The sequence below is a fragment of the Melospiza melodia genome, chromosome 2 (genome assembly GCF_035770615.1).
Source record: "Melospiza melodia melodia isolate bMelMel2 chromosome 2, bMelMel2.pri, whole genome shotgun sequence".
In the NCBI taxonomy this organism is placed as follows: domain Eukaryota; kingdom Metazoa; phylum Chordata; class Aves; order Passeriformes; family Passerellidae; genus Melospiza; species Melospiza melodia.
The window spans coordinates 89,856,490-89,874,563 of NC_086195.1; the positions used below are offsets into that span (position 1 = coordinate 89,856,490).

The 18,074-nt window shown below is 39.1% G+C and overlaps 1 protein-coding gene across 3 annotated transcripts in view; it reads left to right on the forward strand.

Annotated features, from left to right (window-relative positions):
- Window positions 1-324: 324 nt before the first annotated feature.
- Window positions 325-18,074, forward strand: part of RCBTB2 (RCC1 and BTB domain containing protein 2) — a 33,011-nt gene continuing 15,261 nt past the window's right edge. The window contains exons 1-8 of one of the 3 annotated variants that reach the window (XM_063149301.1): window positions 325-420; window positions 8,097-8,157; window positions 10,111-10,269; window positions 10,754-10,904; window positions 12,435-12,601; window positions 13,259-13,417; window positions 14,391-14,498; window positions 16,601-16,743. In XM_063149301.1, the coding sequence (XP_063005371.1) occupies window positions 8,119-8,157; window positions 10,111-10,269; window positions 10,754-10,904; window positions 12,435-12,601; window positions 13,259-13,417; window positions 14,391-14,498; window positions 16,601-16,743 (926 nt within the window). In that variant the 5' untranslated portion in view covers window positions 325-420; window positions 8,097-8,118. Of the gene's footprint in view, window positions 421-563; window positions 622-3,788; window positions 4,204-8,096; window positions 8,158-10,110; window positions 10,270-10,753; window positions 10,905-12,434; window positions 12,602-13,258; window positions 13,418-14,390; window positions 14,499-16,600; window positions 16,744-18,074 lie in introns of those variants that run through there. The other 2 variants (XM_063149302.1, XM_063149300.1) reach the window with 2 other exon arrangements.

An 18,074-nucleotide genomic window follows, 5' to 3' on the forward strand; every position in this document is an offset into this window, starting at 1 on the left:
GCCGGGTCACAGGCTGGGCTCAGCACCTCAGAGGTCTTTCCCAAGCCGATTGATTCTGCGATTCGGAGGCGGGAAGGGGTGGTGTCTCCCGCCGAGACGCCGAGCTCGCTCTGGGCATGGCTCTTCCCAAAAGCAGCCATGTCATCCCGAGGCCAGGCCCTGGGAGAGCTCCAGCCTCTCCCGCAGCTCTCCCCGGCAGCGAGCACTGCCCCTCAGCCGCGGGGCCCGCTCTGAGGACAGCGGCCACGGCTCCCGACGCTCCTGCTGCAGTGGGTGGATCCTGGGAGGTGCCAGCCGCTTCCCTCCCCTTCCCCTCTCCCTGCGGGCTCGGCGCTGAGGAGGCGCCTGAGCGCGGCAGCATCTTCCCTTGGCTCGCCGGGGCGGGGGGAGGAGCCGCCGCCGCCGCCTGGGAGAAGGAAGGTAAGCGCCGGAGCACGGGGGTGGGAAGGGAAGGGGAGGGGAGGGAAGGGGCTTGGCTCCCCCCTTCCCTGTGCTTCCCCTCCCTGGGCGGCCGGCGGTGGGGAGCGGGAGCGGGGCCGGGGCAGGGCGCGGCTGCCCGTGCTGCGTGTGCTGGGCCGGGCCGGGGCTGCGCTCCGCGGGGCCTCGTTTCTCAGGCACCCGGTGTGTAAATGGCCGATAACGGGGATGGCGGCGTGTCTGTCTGCGTGTCTGTGAGTCTGTCTGCGTGTGCTCCGTCAGGAGTCCCGTGTGTGCGGTGCCCGTGCGCGCTGCCCGCAGGTGCGCAGAGGTGTGGTGGTGGCGGCGGCGGCACTACAGGCGAGCTGAGCTTGGCGGCCCGGTTGTGGTTTTAAGGAAAAGGAGGGATACTTTGAGGAACCAGTCACCGTTTGTTTATTGTGTGGGAGATGGGAGGATTTCGTGGCGTTTCCTTGGCGAGTGAAATTGCTAATATCAGGCACAGTCAGCAAAGAGGTTTTACTCAGGTTACGAATGGGGTGAGGTCTGTAGGAGTGATGCTTGTGCACCATCAGAAACTATTCGGGCTGATGAATGATGTGCTTTCCAGTGCATTAAGGGAACTTACAGGAAAGATGGGGCAAGACTATTTATAAGAGAATGTAGTGAGAGAACAAGGGGGAACAGGTTCAAATTGAAAAGGAGTATATTTAGATTAGATGTTAGGAAAAAATCTTCACTGTGGTTGGTGAGGTATTGGAACAGGTTGCCCAGAGAGCTGTGGATGCCCCATCCCTGCAGGTGTTCAAGGCCGATTTGGATGGGGCTCTGAGCAAACTGGTCCATCAGAAGGTGTCCTTGCCCGTGGCAAGGGTTGTAACAAAATTATGTGTGTGGTCCCTTCCAAGCCAGATCATTCTATGATTCCATGTTGGACGATGTGAAAGCAAACATGGAGTAAAGGAAACGTTTAGAAGTAACCGTCCTGCTCAGTGTTGATAGAAGAGATAATACCATCCAGGTATAGGAAATAAGTGTGACAGAATTATGTGGGATGTGAATGATGTGATGGACTGTAAAGTAGCAGGAAGAGACTATGGATAAAGAAAAACAGTCTGTCAGGAATTATGTCACAGATGGATTTCTTTCTTAGACTGTAGAATCACAGAATGGTTTGTGTTGGAAGGGACCTTAAAGGTCATCTGGTTCCAACCTCCCTGCCATGGGCAGGAATACCATTCACTAGACCAGGTTGCCCCTGGCCCCATCCAGTGGCCTTGAACACTGCAAGGAATGAGGCATCCACAAATTTTCTCAGCAAACCATTTGTGCCCTCACCGCTATCTGAGTAAAGAATTTCTTCCTGGGATCTCATCTGATTCTGTCCTCTTGTAGTTTAAACCCATTCCCCCTTGTTCAATCACTATCTGCCTGTGTAAAAAGTTACTCTCCCTCCTTTTTACACTCCTTCCTCCTTTCAGTGCCTAAAAAGGGCTTTTTGCAAGCCCCCTTTAAGTACTGAAAGGCCACAGTGAGGTGGCCTGGAGCCTCTTCTTCTCCAGGCTGAGCAGCCAAGAGATGCAGGTGATGGCATCATTCAGATACACAGTGATCCAGGTGATCTTACACACATCTTGCCCAATAAGCACTGAATTGCCTTAGACTGGCTCTCAGGTAAGCAGTGGGAAACTTCTGGGGAAAGGTGGTTCATTGGTCAGCTTGTGATCTTGGGTCGCATTTCTAATTAGATTAAATAAATAGAAATAGATGACTAAACAGGTTTGAAATTCTTCATTTAGAAACTTGGAAAAATCAAGAGGTTTGATTAGTGATGTTGTTTGTACAGGAGTCCTGAGGGCCCTATAAAGTAAAGAAATTAAAAAGCTGTTTTATGCCAAAGGTATAATCCATCTGGAATTTATGTCCAAAAAAAAATTAAATAGGTCTGTTGAAATCAACTTCTAACCATCAAAAAGGATTTTAGAAATAAAGATGAGAAAAAGGATAGTTAAGCAAAATGAAAGTGAAGAGGTAAAGTGCCAGTTGGACAGTAAGAATTGCAAAGGAATAGCAAAAGTAATTCTCAGTTAGTTACAGACAATTGTTTTTTTAAGTTTCTTTAATCATGTAAGTGAAAACATTAATAGAAGTAAGACCACTGAGTGATAAAATTGAGGTAAAATGGCCTGGGTATCATGATGCATATCATCTGTTGCAGTTTGGAGGAGGCTACTGCAGTGGATATACTTAATGTTAGATACTCCAACTTCTGCCTTGAAACAATAACATTTTGTCTCTTAATTATTTTTAAGGGTTGAGAAACCTCTGCTTGTTATGTCTGATGCTGTTATGCTCTTGCCACTTAATGTCCAGCAATTCCAGTATCAGAAGACTGGAACTGTACATTTGAGTATTTAACAGTATCATTTATTGGTAGAGGAAGTGGGGTAACTTTTCTTTCTCATGCACATTCTATTTACTGTTTTTTCTCTCCTGTAACATGTAGCATCTTCTTAGGCAGACAGCGTTAAGAGTATTAACAAATGGATTAATTTTGGATTAATTATGGATTAATTTTGTTTCCCTAGAGCTGGTTCATTGACCTCTCATGTTGGAAGGTCAAAATGAAGATAAGTTATCAATTCTACCAAATCAGTTGCATAGTAAATGAAATTTTATGTAGAATATAAAATAGGCAGAGCCAACAATTGCGTCAGTTGTATTTTATTATGTTTGTGTTTTTGTTTGGATTACAGGAGTTTGGGTAACAATTGAGCAAAGAGAAGGAACTTTTCAGGTTAATTTTTTGGACAATCCTGGATTAGCCGTATCAAAATTGTCAACAGATGTTTTTCCTTGGTACCTCAGGCTAGATTTAGGTTACATTAGATTGCATGAGGTTAGATTTTGATGCAGGAATGGCATCTTGTTCCCAAGAGACTGGGATTCCCAAAATGTTTGATTATTTTAACTCATCTCAAGGTCTAGAGATAATGCTCATTATATTTTTTTCCTTTTACTGGAGAAGTAAACCAGTAATTATGTGAAAGTGACTCCAGCATCTTCCTATAATACTTTTCAGCACTTAAAGTAGTTCTTGCTTTGTTTCCATGATCTGAAACACTTGTTTGCCTTCAAAAGGTAGTTTTACATGTGTAGAAAGAAGGGTAAATACTTCTAAGTGAAAATGTATTTTGATTGACATTTTCTTATCAGGCTTTTTTAGCTGCTGACTTTGGCATTTCAGTAAGTCTACTGGAGGCTTAAGTTTTAGTAAACACAGCTGTTTTCTTGTCTTTGTATTTCTGTCTTTTATTTATTTGTTATATAGCTTCTCTTTCTTAGTAGTTGCTTAGTAGCTTCTTTCTTTAAATCTTCTTTTTTTAAAGTCAAGTAGATAGCTAGCCAAAGGTGTGGTATTATTTTTTCCAGATTGACTCTAGGGTTTGTAGAATGAGAAAAAAAATTTGGGATTATTTTTTTATTTCTGCTTTAAATATTTTCTTTCTGGTGGGTGATGATGATTTTTTCCAGTTGCTTCCTCTCTTGTTGCTGCCTGGTCAACAATCCACCATTCTACAGCAGTGATGGTGATAGACTTTTCTAAAGGGGAAAAAGTAACTGGAATGGGAATGAGAAAAATGAAGGGACTTAATATGAGCACTTGTCTTACCATCACTTAGAATATGGATTTTGCATGTGAACCTCAGGAAACTTCAGTGAGGTCGTGCTGGGTGTCCATCCCTGGAGCCAACAGATGGAGCTGGATGTCATGCCAAAACACAGGTAGTGTCTGACAAGATGCTTGGCTGAAGTTTTGCTCCTGGACATGGAGCCAGTAAAGAGTTTCTTGGATCTAGCCTCTGAACTGTGGCTTCATTTGCTTGTGTAATGAGTAGGCACACAGTGGAACTTGCATCAGGAGCAAAGAATTCACAGTCTGGTGTCATGGAGCAAGAAAGGAAGGAGAGATTATACTTTAGTTGGAGTTTGAAGTTTTCCAAACAACCACTCACTGTTAAGGTCTGCAATTTTTTGCTAATGGAAAATGCCACATCAGTGGAAGAATAAATGATAAGCTGAGTTCTGTCAATTTATTGTCAGCACTGGGTGTAGTACTGGCATTTCACTGTAAATGAAGAAAGAAGATAATTTTGGAAATAGTCTTCCTAGAAAGGAATGTGACCTGTTCAAGGAGTGCATGCTGGCAGTATTGGTGATCTGATCTCTCCTGTAAAATTGCTTGGACAAGTTAGCATCGTGTAATGACTACTCTTGTAGGAAACTGCTGAGAAATCAGGAATACCAGAGAAGGTTAGGTGCCTTTTCTAAAAGTCTTATCAAGTCACTTTTCTCTGTGACTTTTGCTTTGTAATCTTTCCTAAGCCTGTGGTTAGAGTCCTTGGGGAAGAAGCTGCAGACAGACCTTTGAATCAGCAGATGAGGTTCATAAATGCTCAAGTTAAGTGGGAGGAAATACTAAGTGGAGTTCTGAAAATTTTTGTTTGCTTGCCAAGTTCCTAGAGAGAGAGTCCACAAGAATGTTTACATTCAGATGAGTCAGTGAACCTGATTAAATATTTAGGGTTAAATGGTCTGGGACTGTTAATGAAGCTGGGCTACCAGATTTAGTATTTATGTTCTTTAACTCAATCTTATGTGTACTGCAGAGGCGTGTGTGTCTTACCCAAAAACCTATTGTGGCTGGACCAAAACGATGGTCAAAGCTTCCAGTTTCCAAGACCTAAACTCAGACTGCCAGAGTATGCTGTCCAGATTCTTAATGGTACTTGGATTCCAGATAAGAGATTTGTGGAAGTTTAATATAAATATTTTTATATCGAAAGGCTGTGCACGGCCTCAAGAAATGAATGTTTACAATAATGATATTTTCTCCTTTAGATTTGCACTTCAGAATTACTTTTTTTTAAATACAGATAGGGAAAGTTATTAAGTTTTCAGCCATGAGAATTGTTTCTGGCTTACCTTTTTACTTTCTAAAATAAGTATTGCATTCTTTTTAAATGTTTTAGCTAGCTATTTTAAAGTAATGGGTTTTAGCAGTTGTGCACATATTATAAGATTTAGTAGACAAACAATCCCAGTAACTTGTCTGAAATAGCTAGGATACGTTTTTCTCCTGTACCTGATTTACTCAAATATAGAGGTTTTTGTCTTTTCATTTTTGATAAAAATACTGTTTTTTCTTTGCTTGACTGCTTTCACAATGGTTATTTTTCTGGAGAAAAATTCATGCAAGTAGAAAAATATGAATAATTGCTAATATTTTAAACATGTATGGATAAGAATAGTTCTTAAACAGGTTTAATTTTTTTCTATCTTAATTTTTGGGATCCCCAGGTGGATATGTACTCCTAAATCAATTACAGATTTTTAGAAAGAATGACTTTGCAGATACAGATATGTGGCACTCAGTATGTACTTTTATTAGAAGACATGAATTTGGATAGAAGAATGAACTGGCATAATTTGAGTCACCCTGCTTACTCCTTTGGGGTTGCTCAGAAATAAGGTGCCTGTGGTTGCAGAGCAAACTCAAAATTGAGTTGCAGGGTAATTTTATCATAGTTATGCAGAAGATAAAACATGTTCTAACTTTTGAGTTGGGAGGGCATGTAACTGGTCTTTGTTATAGAAAAGTCAAGGCAAAACTGTCGGGAGTCTGAAAAGTAATGAAGTGGAGCACTTTTTATCAATTAACTGAGGTGGTTAGATCCTGATGTACCTTTATGCTAACAAATCAACTGCTTTTAAGTGAAACTATGCTTTTGTCTGAACTGGTGCAATTGAAGTGAAATACTGGAACCTGAAGAATCGTGGATATCAGTTTTGTATCAAATGGTGCTGCAAAATACTGGATAGCCTTGATAGTCAATTTCACAGGAGGACTGCTAGCATGAAATGAAATGTTTCAGAATGGTTCAGTAGTACAGGCAAAGGCCTGGATTAGGGGAGTTGTTTCTACTTTGAATAATGTCCACAAAATCAACTGTTGCATTCTTGTTGTTTGAACAAGTATGTTGAAGAAAATAAGCAATTTCTTAAATGCAAGAGCTCAGCAAGCTTCCCCATTTCCATGAAGGCGTAAATCTTGGTAAAAGGCTGTGTGTGCTCATTCAGGGCACTGCTCAGCTGCACAGGCAGGACAGTCTGGTGCCATTTAGTTCTTGGCTGCTGCTCCAGCTTGGCATGGATGTGTGGATGTCCCGTGGGTCCTGAATCGTATCTGCCAGCACTGTTTGGTGTCAGGGATCCCCAAGGTCATCTCAAATACCAGTAGGTGCTGATGTGTAGGCGTCTGAGCCAGCCCTTCAGTCTGTCCTAGTGGAAGGGGAATATAACTTGGCTTCCAGTTCAGTTTGGTTGTGTGTTTGAGCTTTAAGGTCAAAGTCACCGTGGACCTTCACATATGAGCTGAATTCTTCATGTAATGTCTCAAACTAGCTGTATAAAGTACACTCTGTGTGTGTAGATTTGTGGGTTGTGTTGAAGCTTAAGCTTAACAGTTGTGCATATTCAGCATGGTCGAGCTGCAGAGTTGTTCAGGTTTTTATTTGTTTCAAGAAAAGAATTTTTGTTTGTTTATTCAGTAGATTACATGTTGAATCATTAACATTTATCATACTTTAGTCATACTAATTTCATGTATTTTGTGTAAGTGAATTGGGTCTTAAGGCATGAAGTCTTACATAAGAGGTGTGTTTAGTATTAAGTTAGGCTGTTTTATGCAGTTACATTTGATACTTGTTTTAATGTGGTATTAGTCTGAAAATTAATAAAATGGTAACTGTTTGTTGGATGTTATTCTACCTGTAGTCAGAATTTTAGAGACGTGATTTTATGCGAGAAATAAACAGATTTTAGCTATGTCCGAACCAATGTATCTCAAAGAAAATTATGTGTACAACTTTCATCACTGTTCAGTGAAAGAGGCTTGTACAGCTTCAGAGCTGCTTCTCATTTTTGTAGTTTTACTGAAAGCAAAGTTGCATGGCTTTATGTTAGGAAATAATTTTAAGATAGTAGAGCTGTGTATATTTCTGAAGAAACAGCTGGTCTGAAGATCTGTTTCTATTGATAATGTACGTCATAGAAATTATACAGGTAATTTACGGGGCTGACAATATTTTCTGAAGCAGAATGAATTTTCAGCAGCTCTCAGTAAACCTGAAAAGACACAAATGTTTTTCTAGGATTGGTTTCAGAATGGAACAGGAATAAGTAATTTTGAAGGCTTAAGCCAGAAATTGAATTCTCTGAGCAGTGTGCTTTTTCTTTGCTGAAAGAAATGTCTTAAAGCATTATGTCAAGAAGGTTCTCAATTTATTTCTGCTGCAATGAAAAGACATTGGAGTATGGTGCTCATAAAACATCTTTCTTTCCGATCACAATCTGATTAATTTTCCTATTTATTTTAAAAAGATGTTTTGTCCAAGAGTTAATATTTTAGGTAAGACTACAGAAGAGCAGAGTCTGCCTAACTGATCATTGTATAGTTGTATGTAACAGCAAAACTGAGAGCTTTGCATTTCTTGTTTTCTCACCCCACAGAAGAAGATAACTCTCTTAACTGGCTTTATTAAGTGTGGATGGTTTCAGAAAGTATTGTTTCAGCAATATGATACGATGATTTTAACCCCAGCTCTCTCTCTCTGCAGGGGGACACAAGCACAAGTCCATATGGAGGATGAACCTCCTCCTCAAGGAGTCAGTGCCAAGGTCAGAGTGTTGACTTGTATTGGGAATTCTGTACTGCTATGCTCAAAAGGTTCCATTTAGCAATAGCTTAGTACATGCAAGTACTTTCCAAGGTAGACAGAAAACAAAAGCTATGGTTAGAAGAAATTATACTAGCTGAAGAAATCTCGCTTAAGTCATCCACAAAATATTAGAAGAACGATATGCTCATATAACGTCAGAGATTCGTGTCTAAGTCTGCCTTTCATTACTTCGTGCGATATAATGAGGGAACCAATCACTTACGGGATATAAATATTGGTGGGCTAAGAGTTGAAATGGTTTTCATATTTTTGAAACAAAACATAACATGGAACTGTGTGAGGGGAGAAAGTATTGAAAAGTGGAAGAATATCTCTTACTGAGTGTAACTAATAATTCCAGAGACAGGATTTAGATTATGGATTTTTTTGTCTGATAAAGTTTTGGTTCTTTCTTTTTTTTTTTTTTTAAATCAGTATCATAAATATTTCCTTGGGTGCTTTTTATAAGAGTAGTTGGGGAGTTTTTCTTTCAGTGTATTATTTTAGTGTTAAAATAATACACTGTTTGAGGCTACAGTTTGAGGCATTTTTTTAACCTGTTAATTATGAGGGTACTACATGAGTGCTTTGTAGAACAAGGTTAAAGAAAAAAACAACTTTTCTATAAGATGAATGGGTCCTGACCCACTGAGCACTTGGAATTTAGAGCCCACATTATAAAGAAACCAATATGTTATTCCAGTAAAGGTGTCTGTAAAATTGAAGGACACCCTGACTGTCCTTTTGAATTTCAGGCTTCTTCGGTCTTGCACAAAAGTGGGATGCAGTTTTGTTGATGCAGTTGGAAGAATAGTCTGTGATGCTTTCAGTATTTATTGTCATATCTTAAGAGGGCCTAAAATTCTCTGTGGAATGAATAGTAACCTCCTGACATAAAAGAAATTATTCTGCAAGCAGCAGATGAACGAAGACTGATTCCATATGGATTCTGGTCCTTCGTCCCAGATAACCCTGCTACGTGTCACAGGGAACAATGTCTGCTAGGATTAGCTTGGACCTACTTGCTCACTGACTTATTTCATAACATAATGTCTGTTTGTCCAGCTGCCTGCTGCCAAGCTGATTGTGTCAGCAGAATCTGACTTCCCTTTCACTTGCAAATTTGGCTGAAGTTGGTCAGTTATTTGCTGCAAGGAGATGGGGAAAGAACTAGTGTGATCAAAACCCCAACTTTTTTTCCTGTGAATATGGCCAATCCTTCTTTCCCCTCCTCTGAAGTAAATAATAAAGAAATGTGTGATTAGCTGGTATTTTTCAAAAGAATTTAACTTAGGGTCAATTTAGGGTGTTGGTTTTAATTTTCTAATGTTATATATATTCCTGTGTATATTTTTTCATAGTCAGTGATACTAATTGAAGAAGCAATATTCTTATGGCTGATATAACATGCTTCAGACTCCAAACTAGAATTTCTTCACATTTTTGTATAATTTGGAAGTAGGAAAAATGCATACATGAAAACAAATATCCATATTTTTCAAAGATAAGTGTATTCTTGGGCAGAGTTCTTTTATGGTTTCTTTTTATAACAGCAATTTTAGCACCAAGGGAAAATACACAGATTTCAGATTTTTAATATGAACTTTTCACTTTATATTGGAATGCTGTCTTACAGAATTCAATGTATACTGAATTCTGTAAGACAGCACTTAATGTTGCATGAATATAGTGAATATATGACCTCACCATTTAACCTCCTACATGGTACTTTTCTCCATTAATGTTGATCCTTTATTTCTAGATCATGATATATTTTATATGTTTATTTAATGTCTTCCTTTCAAGTGTTGTAGAATTAAAATACTGGCTTGTGGCTGAAAAAGGTGATTTGATTTGCAAAGGCATGTATTTTTTCTGTGCAGATATTTGATAGCATTTTTTATAATACCAGGCCTTGGAGGCAACACTCTTGTCAGCCCTGAAGATGCTGGATGTTGGGAAATGGCCGATTTTTTCTCTCTGTTCCCCAGAAGAGATCAAGTTAATTCGTCAAGCCTGTGTATTTGGCAGTGCTGGTAATGAAGTGTTGTATGCAACTGAAAATGATGAGGTAATTGTCCAAGAGTGTGTATGAATGGGACATGTTTAATCAGTCATGTATCAAGTTATTCTGAAGGCCAGTAGTATAATAGTACACCTAGAGAAAGTTGCATGCAAAAATGTCTGATTGTTTTGTTTGCTACGAAACATTTTCAGTTTAAATTAAAGGCTTCTTACCACAATCATAGAACAAAGAGAAGATGGAGTTAGGTATTTGTTGCAAATGCATAGTGACAGGATGAGAGGCAGTGGACACAAACTGCAAGATGGCATTTTCTGATTCAGTACTAGGAAAAAAATGCCATAAGAGGGGTTAAATCCTGAAGCAGTTGTGAGATTTGTTTTCCTTGGACATGTACAAGAATCTCTTGAACATGGCCTTGAGTCAGCTGACCTGTTTAGATCTTTGGTGAGCACAGAGGTGGACTGGTTGACCTTTGGAGGAAGCTTTCGGTTGCAACCTAAGTTATGAGTCTGTGATTCTTTTCTTACAGGTTTTTGTGCTTGGCATGAACTGCAGTGGCTGTTTGGGAACAGGAGACATGCAGAGCACTATAGAACCAAGGAGGTTAGATTCCCTGTGTGGCAAAAAGATAGCTTGCCTGAGTTATGGAAGTGGCCCTCATGTTGTTCTTGCTACAGAAGGTAAAGTATGACCTGAATATTGCTTCTTCAGAGAGTCCACTTAAATTTATCCAGCAGGTGTAAAAGGTCTGGGCTGGTAACATAAGAGAGAGAGTTGAGCATTCTAGGCTGTTAAGTCAAAAGTATTTTAATTGGCAAATATGACATGTCAGCTAGTTTGTTATTTTCAGGAGTTTTTCAAGCCCTACTTTGATCTTGTTACTACTTTTGGAAAGGTTTTTTTCTTTCACTTCTCAGTTAAGTTCAAGACTTCTGATAGCTCTTGGAATGCATTAGTGGCTACATTATGCCCCTGTGTTCTTGTGCCAACAATGTCCTTCGGCCAAAATGCATCTTTTCCCTCCAGTACCTAATTCTGGATGTGCTTTAAAGACCCTTATGTTGGCTTCCTGCCTTCATGCTTTCCTGCACTGATGCTGTATTATCCACATTGTGGTAGTGGCTTTTATGTTCATGATTAAGTATGTTACACTTGAGGAAAAATTATTAATATTATTTCCTAGCAAGGTTCTCTTAGAGCCTAATTGATGATATTCACACTTACCTGTCTCTGTCAATGAGAGGAAATGTTTTTCAGTATTCTAGATTATGACTAAAAGTAGGTGGAATTATGTTGTAAATGTGTTCTTTTACATTCATTTCCTCCAGTCTTCATGGCAGACCATTCTGCACACTTTTTTTGTGTATACATCTGTATTCCTCTGAGCTTTGTTACTGGCAGATCCCACTGACACACTCACACTCCTTAACCTGATGATGAAGTACTGCCAAAGAGCAGATCAGGAGCTGATCCTTGATGAGGTTTACTCATAACTCCATTTGCATTAATAGCGTATCTTCAGCACAGCCTTTTAAACTTCCCTTTTAGAGGGCTGTTACATGTTACACAATTCTTGTGTTAATTATTGTCATTGCCACTTTGCTGTATGTTACTGTGCTGTATGTTTCACATGTTTACTAAAATTTGTATTCACAGGTTGGTGAACTGAGGAAAGGGTTGTTCACTTTTGATAGGATAAATTAATTAGATTTAACCAGTTATTGTAGAAAAGTGTTGTTTTAGTGTAGCATGTTTTACCTTTGTAGTTCTGAGGGAATCCTCCTTAGGGAATATGCATATTGTAAGGAAATGAAAGCTTATTTTTTGAATTTTCCAAAATGGGAAACAGTGCCAGGGTGTGGACAAGAAATTCTGATTAGTTATCAGTAAAATAGAAATTTAAATGAGAACTCTTGACTGTCATTTCTTCCTTTTGTCTTCTGTATTACACCATCCCTTTTCTTGCAGCAGTATGTTTTCCTTTGCTATGATTACACTGATGCTATCCATTTGGATTTGTGGTCAACACTATGTGAGCCTGGTAGCATTGGTACATCCATGGGCTGAACAGCCCTATAGGTCATATATGTATTTATAGACTTAAGTATGCATATTGTTACTGAATTTGACTTTTTAGTTTGTAATTTTGTCTTCTGTACTCATTGGAAAAGTAGAGATTTTTCAACCAGCTCTTTACATTTTTCTTGTAGAAGGAGAAGTGTATACATGGGGTCATAACGCTTACAGTCAGCTGGGCAATGGTACAACAAATCATGGCTTCATTCCCTGTCAAGTCTCTACTAACTTGGTGAACAAGAAAGTCATTGAGGTTGCCTGTGGCTCTCACCACTCCATGGTGTTAACCTCTGATGGAGAGGTGAGTATAGTGGGAACAAGTGTCTGTTTTCTTTTAATGAAACTCACATATGTGAGAAACAGCAAAACAGTATTCACCTCTAGCATTAGACCTTGCTTCCTCCAATCCTCACAGTGCTGATGTAACACAAATGTTTCAAAAAAATTGAAACTTGTGAGGGCGTAGCTGATTTTGTGCCACTTCTGCTTGTAATAACAAATTACACAGCCAGTTCCTTCCTATGCTGTACTCTAAATGCTTAGTGGCATTACAGCTGATGTTAATGTAAATCACATTCACTGTAAGGAATTTTACCTGCCAAAGTAAAAAGTTTCCTGGAATTTACCTTGAGGTGGCATTTGTGCCACTTGGATATTCTAGTTTGGGTTCTGGAAAAGTAGCAATGGATTCTTCCAGCATTAACTGCAGCCATCATGTTTCCTCTTACCTTCGAATGGAGGAACATAAAAGAATGGGATATATAAATGCTTAGATTGGCATATTTTTATTAGAAACAGTTCGCTTGTAAACCTGTGTGTCTTCCTTGGTCTGAAAACAATACATCCACTTTCACATAAAAAACCAATATTTTTATTCATATGGCTTTTTCCTCTCTTGAATGTGTACTTTGAACTGTATATTTTAAAGCCATCTTTGATGATGATTCTTTTGCAACAGGTGTACACATGGGGTTATAATAACTCGGGCCAGGTTGGATCTGGTTCAACAGCAAATCAGCCAATTCCTCGAAGAGTTACTGGCTGCCTACAAAATAAAATAGTTGTTAATATAGCTTGTGGGCAGATGTGCTCTATGGCTGTGGTGGAAAATGGAGAGGTAAGAAACTTCACGTGAATATTTGGACTGAGTTTTACTTCATGTAGTAACTTGGCACGTAGATAATTTCAAACCTGGTAATAATGAGCTATTACTCAGAAAGGAAGTTTACCTTTGCAAACTCCCTTGAGTCTAGCTGCTTATACTGCTCATAACCACCTTTGTTATTATACCACTGCTGTCTTTAGCATTCATAGACAAATTATTGTCTATACTAGAATCTGAAGTATTGTATGTGAGAGTAATCAGTGAATGTGAGAATAATCACTGAATGATATTTTAATTATCAGTGCTCATATTCACATATCTTAAGAGAACAAAAGTACATTGCATATATTTTTTGTACTGGAGTACCTCTTGAATCTCTCTCATACTTTTTTATTCTCTTTGCAAAGATACAGAGAGGCTGTAAAGTTCTACACTTTGTTCATATGAGCTGATGATGTTGGGCAGTATACATCTTGCTAGCTCTATTTCTCCAAACACTTGAGTTTAGAACTAAGTAACCATTGACTGCAGTAAAACATGATGTCACTGAAATTATCAGAGCTCAGTGTTTTCCCTTTTTCTTATGTTTGGCCTAAAGCTGCCTACTCAAACTGTTGTGTACAGCTTCCATTTTATAATTGTTCTAGTGTGTTTTCTGTTAGAAGATTTTGGAATGAGAAATCAGCTCTTTGAAGAAGGGAAGTATTGTGCTGGATTTACTCTGTTCTGGCAAGCAGCCATATGAGTCACTGATTTTCTGTTCTTCCTATTAAAATATTGTAGTCCTACATAATCTAACTCCTAAAGAGCGTGAGTGTGGAAGAATTCTAGATGAGTACGTAACCGGCATTTTAAAGAAAAACGTGTGTGTGTGTATATGTGTTTATATAGGAAGGTATATGTGTGAATATGTTTGTGTTTACCTAAAACAACAAAAAGAAGTGAATAGTAGCAAGCAGCTAACAGTCCCTGTCTCTGTTTCAAGGTCTATGTCTGGGGGTACAATGGGAATGGCCAGCTGGGGCTGGGCAGCAGCGGCAACCAGCCCACGCCGTGCCGGATCGCAGCCCTGCAGGGCATTCGTGTGCAGCGGGTACGTCTGTGCTGCTCCTCCCCAAACCCTCCAGGAGCCTCTGCAGGAGTCCCATAGACAGCATGTGCTGCCTTTGAAGGAGATAGTCCTTTGTTTAAAAAGTGACATCAGAATGAAACACGTGTCCTAAAGTGGACCTCTCCCAACAGGGGAGAAACTGTGACCTGTGGAGGTCAGTGGAAATTTTGCCATTAACTTCAGTGAGGTCAGGATTTTACTTAGAGGACTAGACCACTAAAAAGTTTGTTTTGTTTTCTTCTTTTTCTCCCTGTGAAAGTTAATTAAAAAATATTGCTGTTATTTTAGTAAGTAACAGAGTCTTTCTAGGATATTCCATTCTTCATTAACCTGTGCCTTTTTTTCCTGGAAAAATTCTGCAGTTTAGCATTTTGTCTGTCTTGAGGACTGAATTTCATTTCAGAATGCACTCCAGCCACAGTGACTTACTGGTGTTTGGAATCTGAATAAATTGCCTCCCACTGCATTTGGCTAACATTTGGTATGATTCCACAGTTAGTCTTGACCTTTGGAGATTATTGCACTTTACCAAGTAGTGGGGCTGCCACCAGTGTAACTAGCAAACTGATAACTTCTTTTATACAATAAATATTTAAAGTTACTGCAGGACTGATTCTGGAAGTTTTTAATTGATTCGTGTGAAATAGAGGATACTGACAGGTAAATGATACAAACTGTTAGAAAACATCGGTTTTGTAACTAGTGAAAATTTGCAAGAGCATTTTGAACTTTGGATCCTATTTACTGTGTTTACTCAGGAAAGCTATGAATTTTTTAAGTATTTTAAAAGAAACTTATTTAATGACATCATTTTATATTCAGTGCCTAGGATGTAGACAGTAGCTTTGCTGGTAGCAACTACTGTTGGATAGTAACATTAAATAAAGTAAGTATTATGTTCCCCTGTACTTATTCTTCTGTTTAGAGAGTGAATGCTCCAGCAAGTTTGGATTAGATTCTGTTTCCATCCACTTCCTTTACTTGATACCGATTAATACCATGTTGTAGATCTCCACTCAGTAAATAACTTGGTGGTTTATTTCACTTAAAGTACATCACATGCTTCATGGATGTCAGTGGAGTATATGTGTTTATGGTGTGTCTTTGCGGATCATATTAAGATAGGTGAGCTAGTTATGAACAATGTAAATTGGTTTTTGGTAGCTGTCTACTAAGTTACACGAACTCCTGCAGAGCAGGACTGCTGCTGGTAATGTTGCCACTGTGTATCTGTCTGTATGTGGGGCATGTGCTGCGTATATGAAGTGGATTTTTTGGACAATCTGATTGAGGAGGCAGCTCAGCAGGACCAAGGGGGTTTCCATGAAGTTATGAGTTGATACAATTGTGGGCTGCCATCAAAATTTAGAGTTTTGTCTCTTCCATCTCTTTCCTGGCTGATTGCTCTTGTTGCTTATCTTGTATGGTTCTCAGACTGTACTGTGAGAGTTTTCTTGCAGTGAGGTAAGTTTAGAGAATTACAGAATGGCCTGGGTTGAAAGGGACCCTAAAAACCATCCAGTTCCATCCCCTGCCATAGGCAGGGACACCTTCCACTAGACTGGGTTCCTCAGAGCCCCAACAAACCTGGCCTTGAACACTTCCAGGGATGGGGACTTATCTCAGCAGAGGATCCTCTGATCCTCTGGCACAGGGAGGGGGCAGTTTTGTGTGGCTGTTAGTCAGGGATGAGAGGATCAGACAGGGAGAGCTTAGCTGTTTTTCCAGTGGTGAAGCTATTCATATTGGAGCAGTTGTCCATGGAGCCAGGTCAATGCAAGACAGACCATCTTCACTTTTCTGGGTATTGTTAAATTTGTCATATAGCTTTCCTTCTTTCTCAGTTTCTAGCTATTCTTTTTGCTCTGCTCTTGAGATTATCTGTCAGGGTTTCTCATTGGTAAATTTTTTCCCCCAAAGTCACTTCATTTACTTTCCTTCCATTTTTAATAAACTTACCTGTATATTTAATTTTTGCACTAGCCTAGAATCAATGGCATAACCTATAGCATAAGATGTATCTGTCTGTATTAACTTACTATTGCATAAAAATGAGTTTTTCTTCTTTTTATTATTCCTTACAGGTTGCCTGTGGCTATGCACATACATTAGTGCTAACAGATGAAGGTCAGATATATGCCTGGGGAGCCAATTCATATGGCCAGTTAGGTACTGGGAATAAAAGTAACCAGTCTTACCCTACAACAGTTATTGTGGATAAGGACAGGTAATACTTACAGTCTTGCAATCAGACATTGGTTGACATACTCACAGAAGAACTACATAAAATTATGGTATTTTTAATCTTTTTTTGGGAGAAGGAGCCTAAAATTTTTTGCAATGGTTCATCTGCTAAATGTGTAGAGAATTTTCACTGAAAGTGCTTGAATCTGTCCCATAACCATCCCTGTGAAAGAGAAACTGAACATTCTGAGCCTGAATATGCTATTTTCTGCTCTGGCTCGCACTGTACTTTAAAGGCCTTAATTTCACTTTCCCTTCAGTGGTGTAGTTTCATTGCTTGAAATCAACAATAAAGGCTTTATTGTCTGTGAATATAAATTGTATTTTAATATGCTACTTTTCACAAGAAGTGTACTCAGAAAAAGTGAAGGGTGGACATCTGCAATTTGTGTTATTTCTGCTATTAAATCTGGCTCATAATCAGGAGAGAGAGAAAGGGAGGACTTCTTTCTTGGTATTGTTGCCTAAAAATAAAGCTTCGATTTTTACGAGTTAAATATTTTCCTCTAGGTCCTTGAGGGACAGTGGAGAAGTTGTTTCTGTTGTAAAGCCAAGTATCTATATGATCAGAAATCTTAATTTTGGGCTCCTGTTGTGAGTAAGAAGGAAAGTGAGATGTCCCTCTTAACCCTGTGTCTGAGTACATCATTGTGAGGAAGTGGCATCTCTGCTCTGGTGATGAGACATGGCCTGATCTTGAACATTGCTATTTCTGTGTGTGTACTTGTGGTTTTGCTTCAAATGTTATTGATTTTTTCCAGACACTTTTAAAATGTTACAATAAGAATTTAATACAAGTTTTAATGTTGCATGCTACCTTTGGCTTTTGTCGGTCAGAATATGAATTCTTGGTGTCAGTGAAAATACTGCCTCACTAAAGCCTGCAAGATTTGTGCATACAGCTTTAAACAAGTTGTTTCCCTGCCATTATCCCCAGGCAGCTGAGAACACAAGTAAACAAGCAGTAGTTCAGACTGCAAAACAGTGGATTGTGTAATGCTGTACACAGTGGGAGTTTTGAAGTCCTAAATCAGTCTTGGGATTAGAGACATAGCCTAGCTAAAGGACACTTAAAAACAGCTTCAACAGCTTTTTGATTCTAAATTTTAGTTTTCAAAATGGAAGTCCTTTAAACATAAGTAATAATAATTATATGAGTAAGAAGAAGTATGTTTAACTTGTTGGTTTATGATTGTTACCAATAAGCAAACAGAAAAAAGACTTCCATTGTCTTTCAATTGTAAGCCAAAATGCAATTTTAATTATTTTTAATGCATCCTTATTTCCCTCTTCATCTTCTCGAAGTATTTGTTC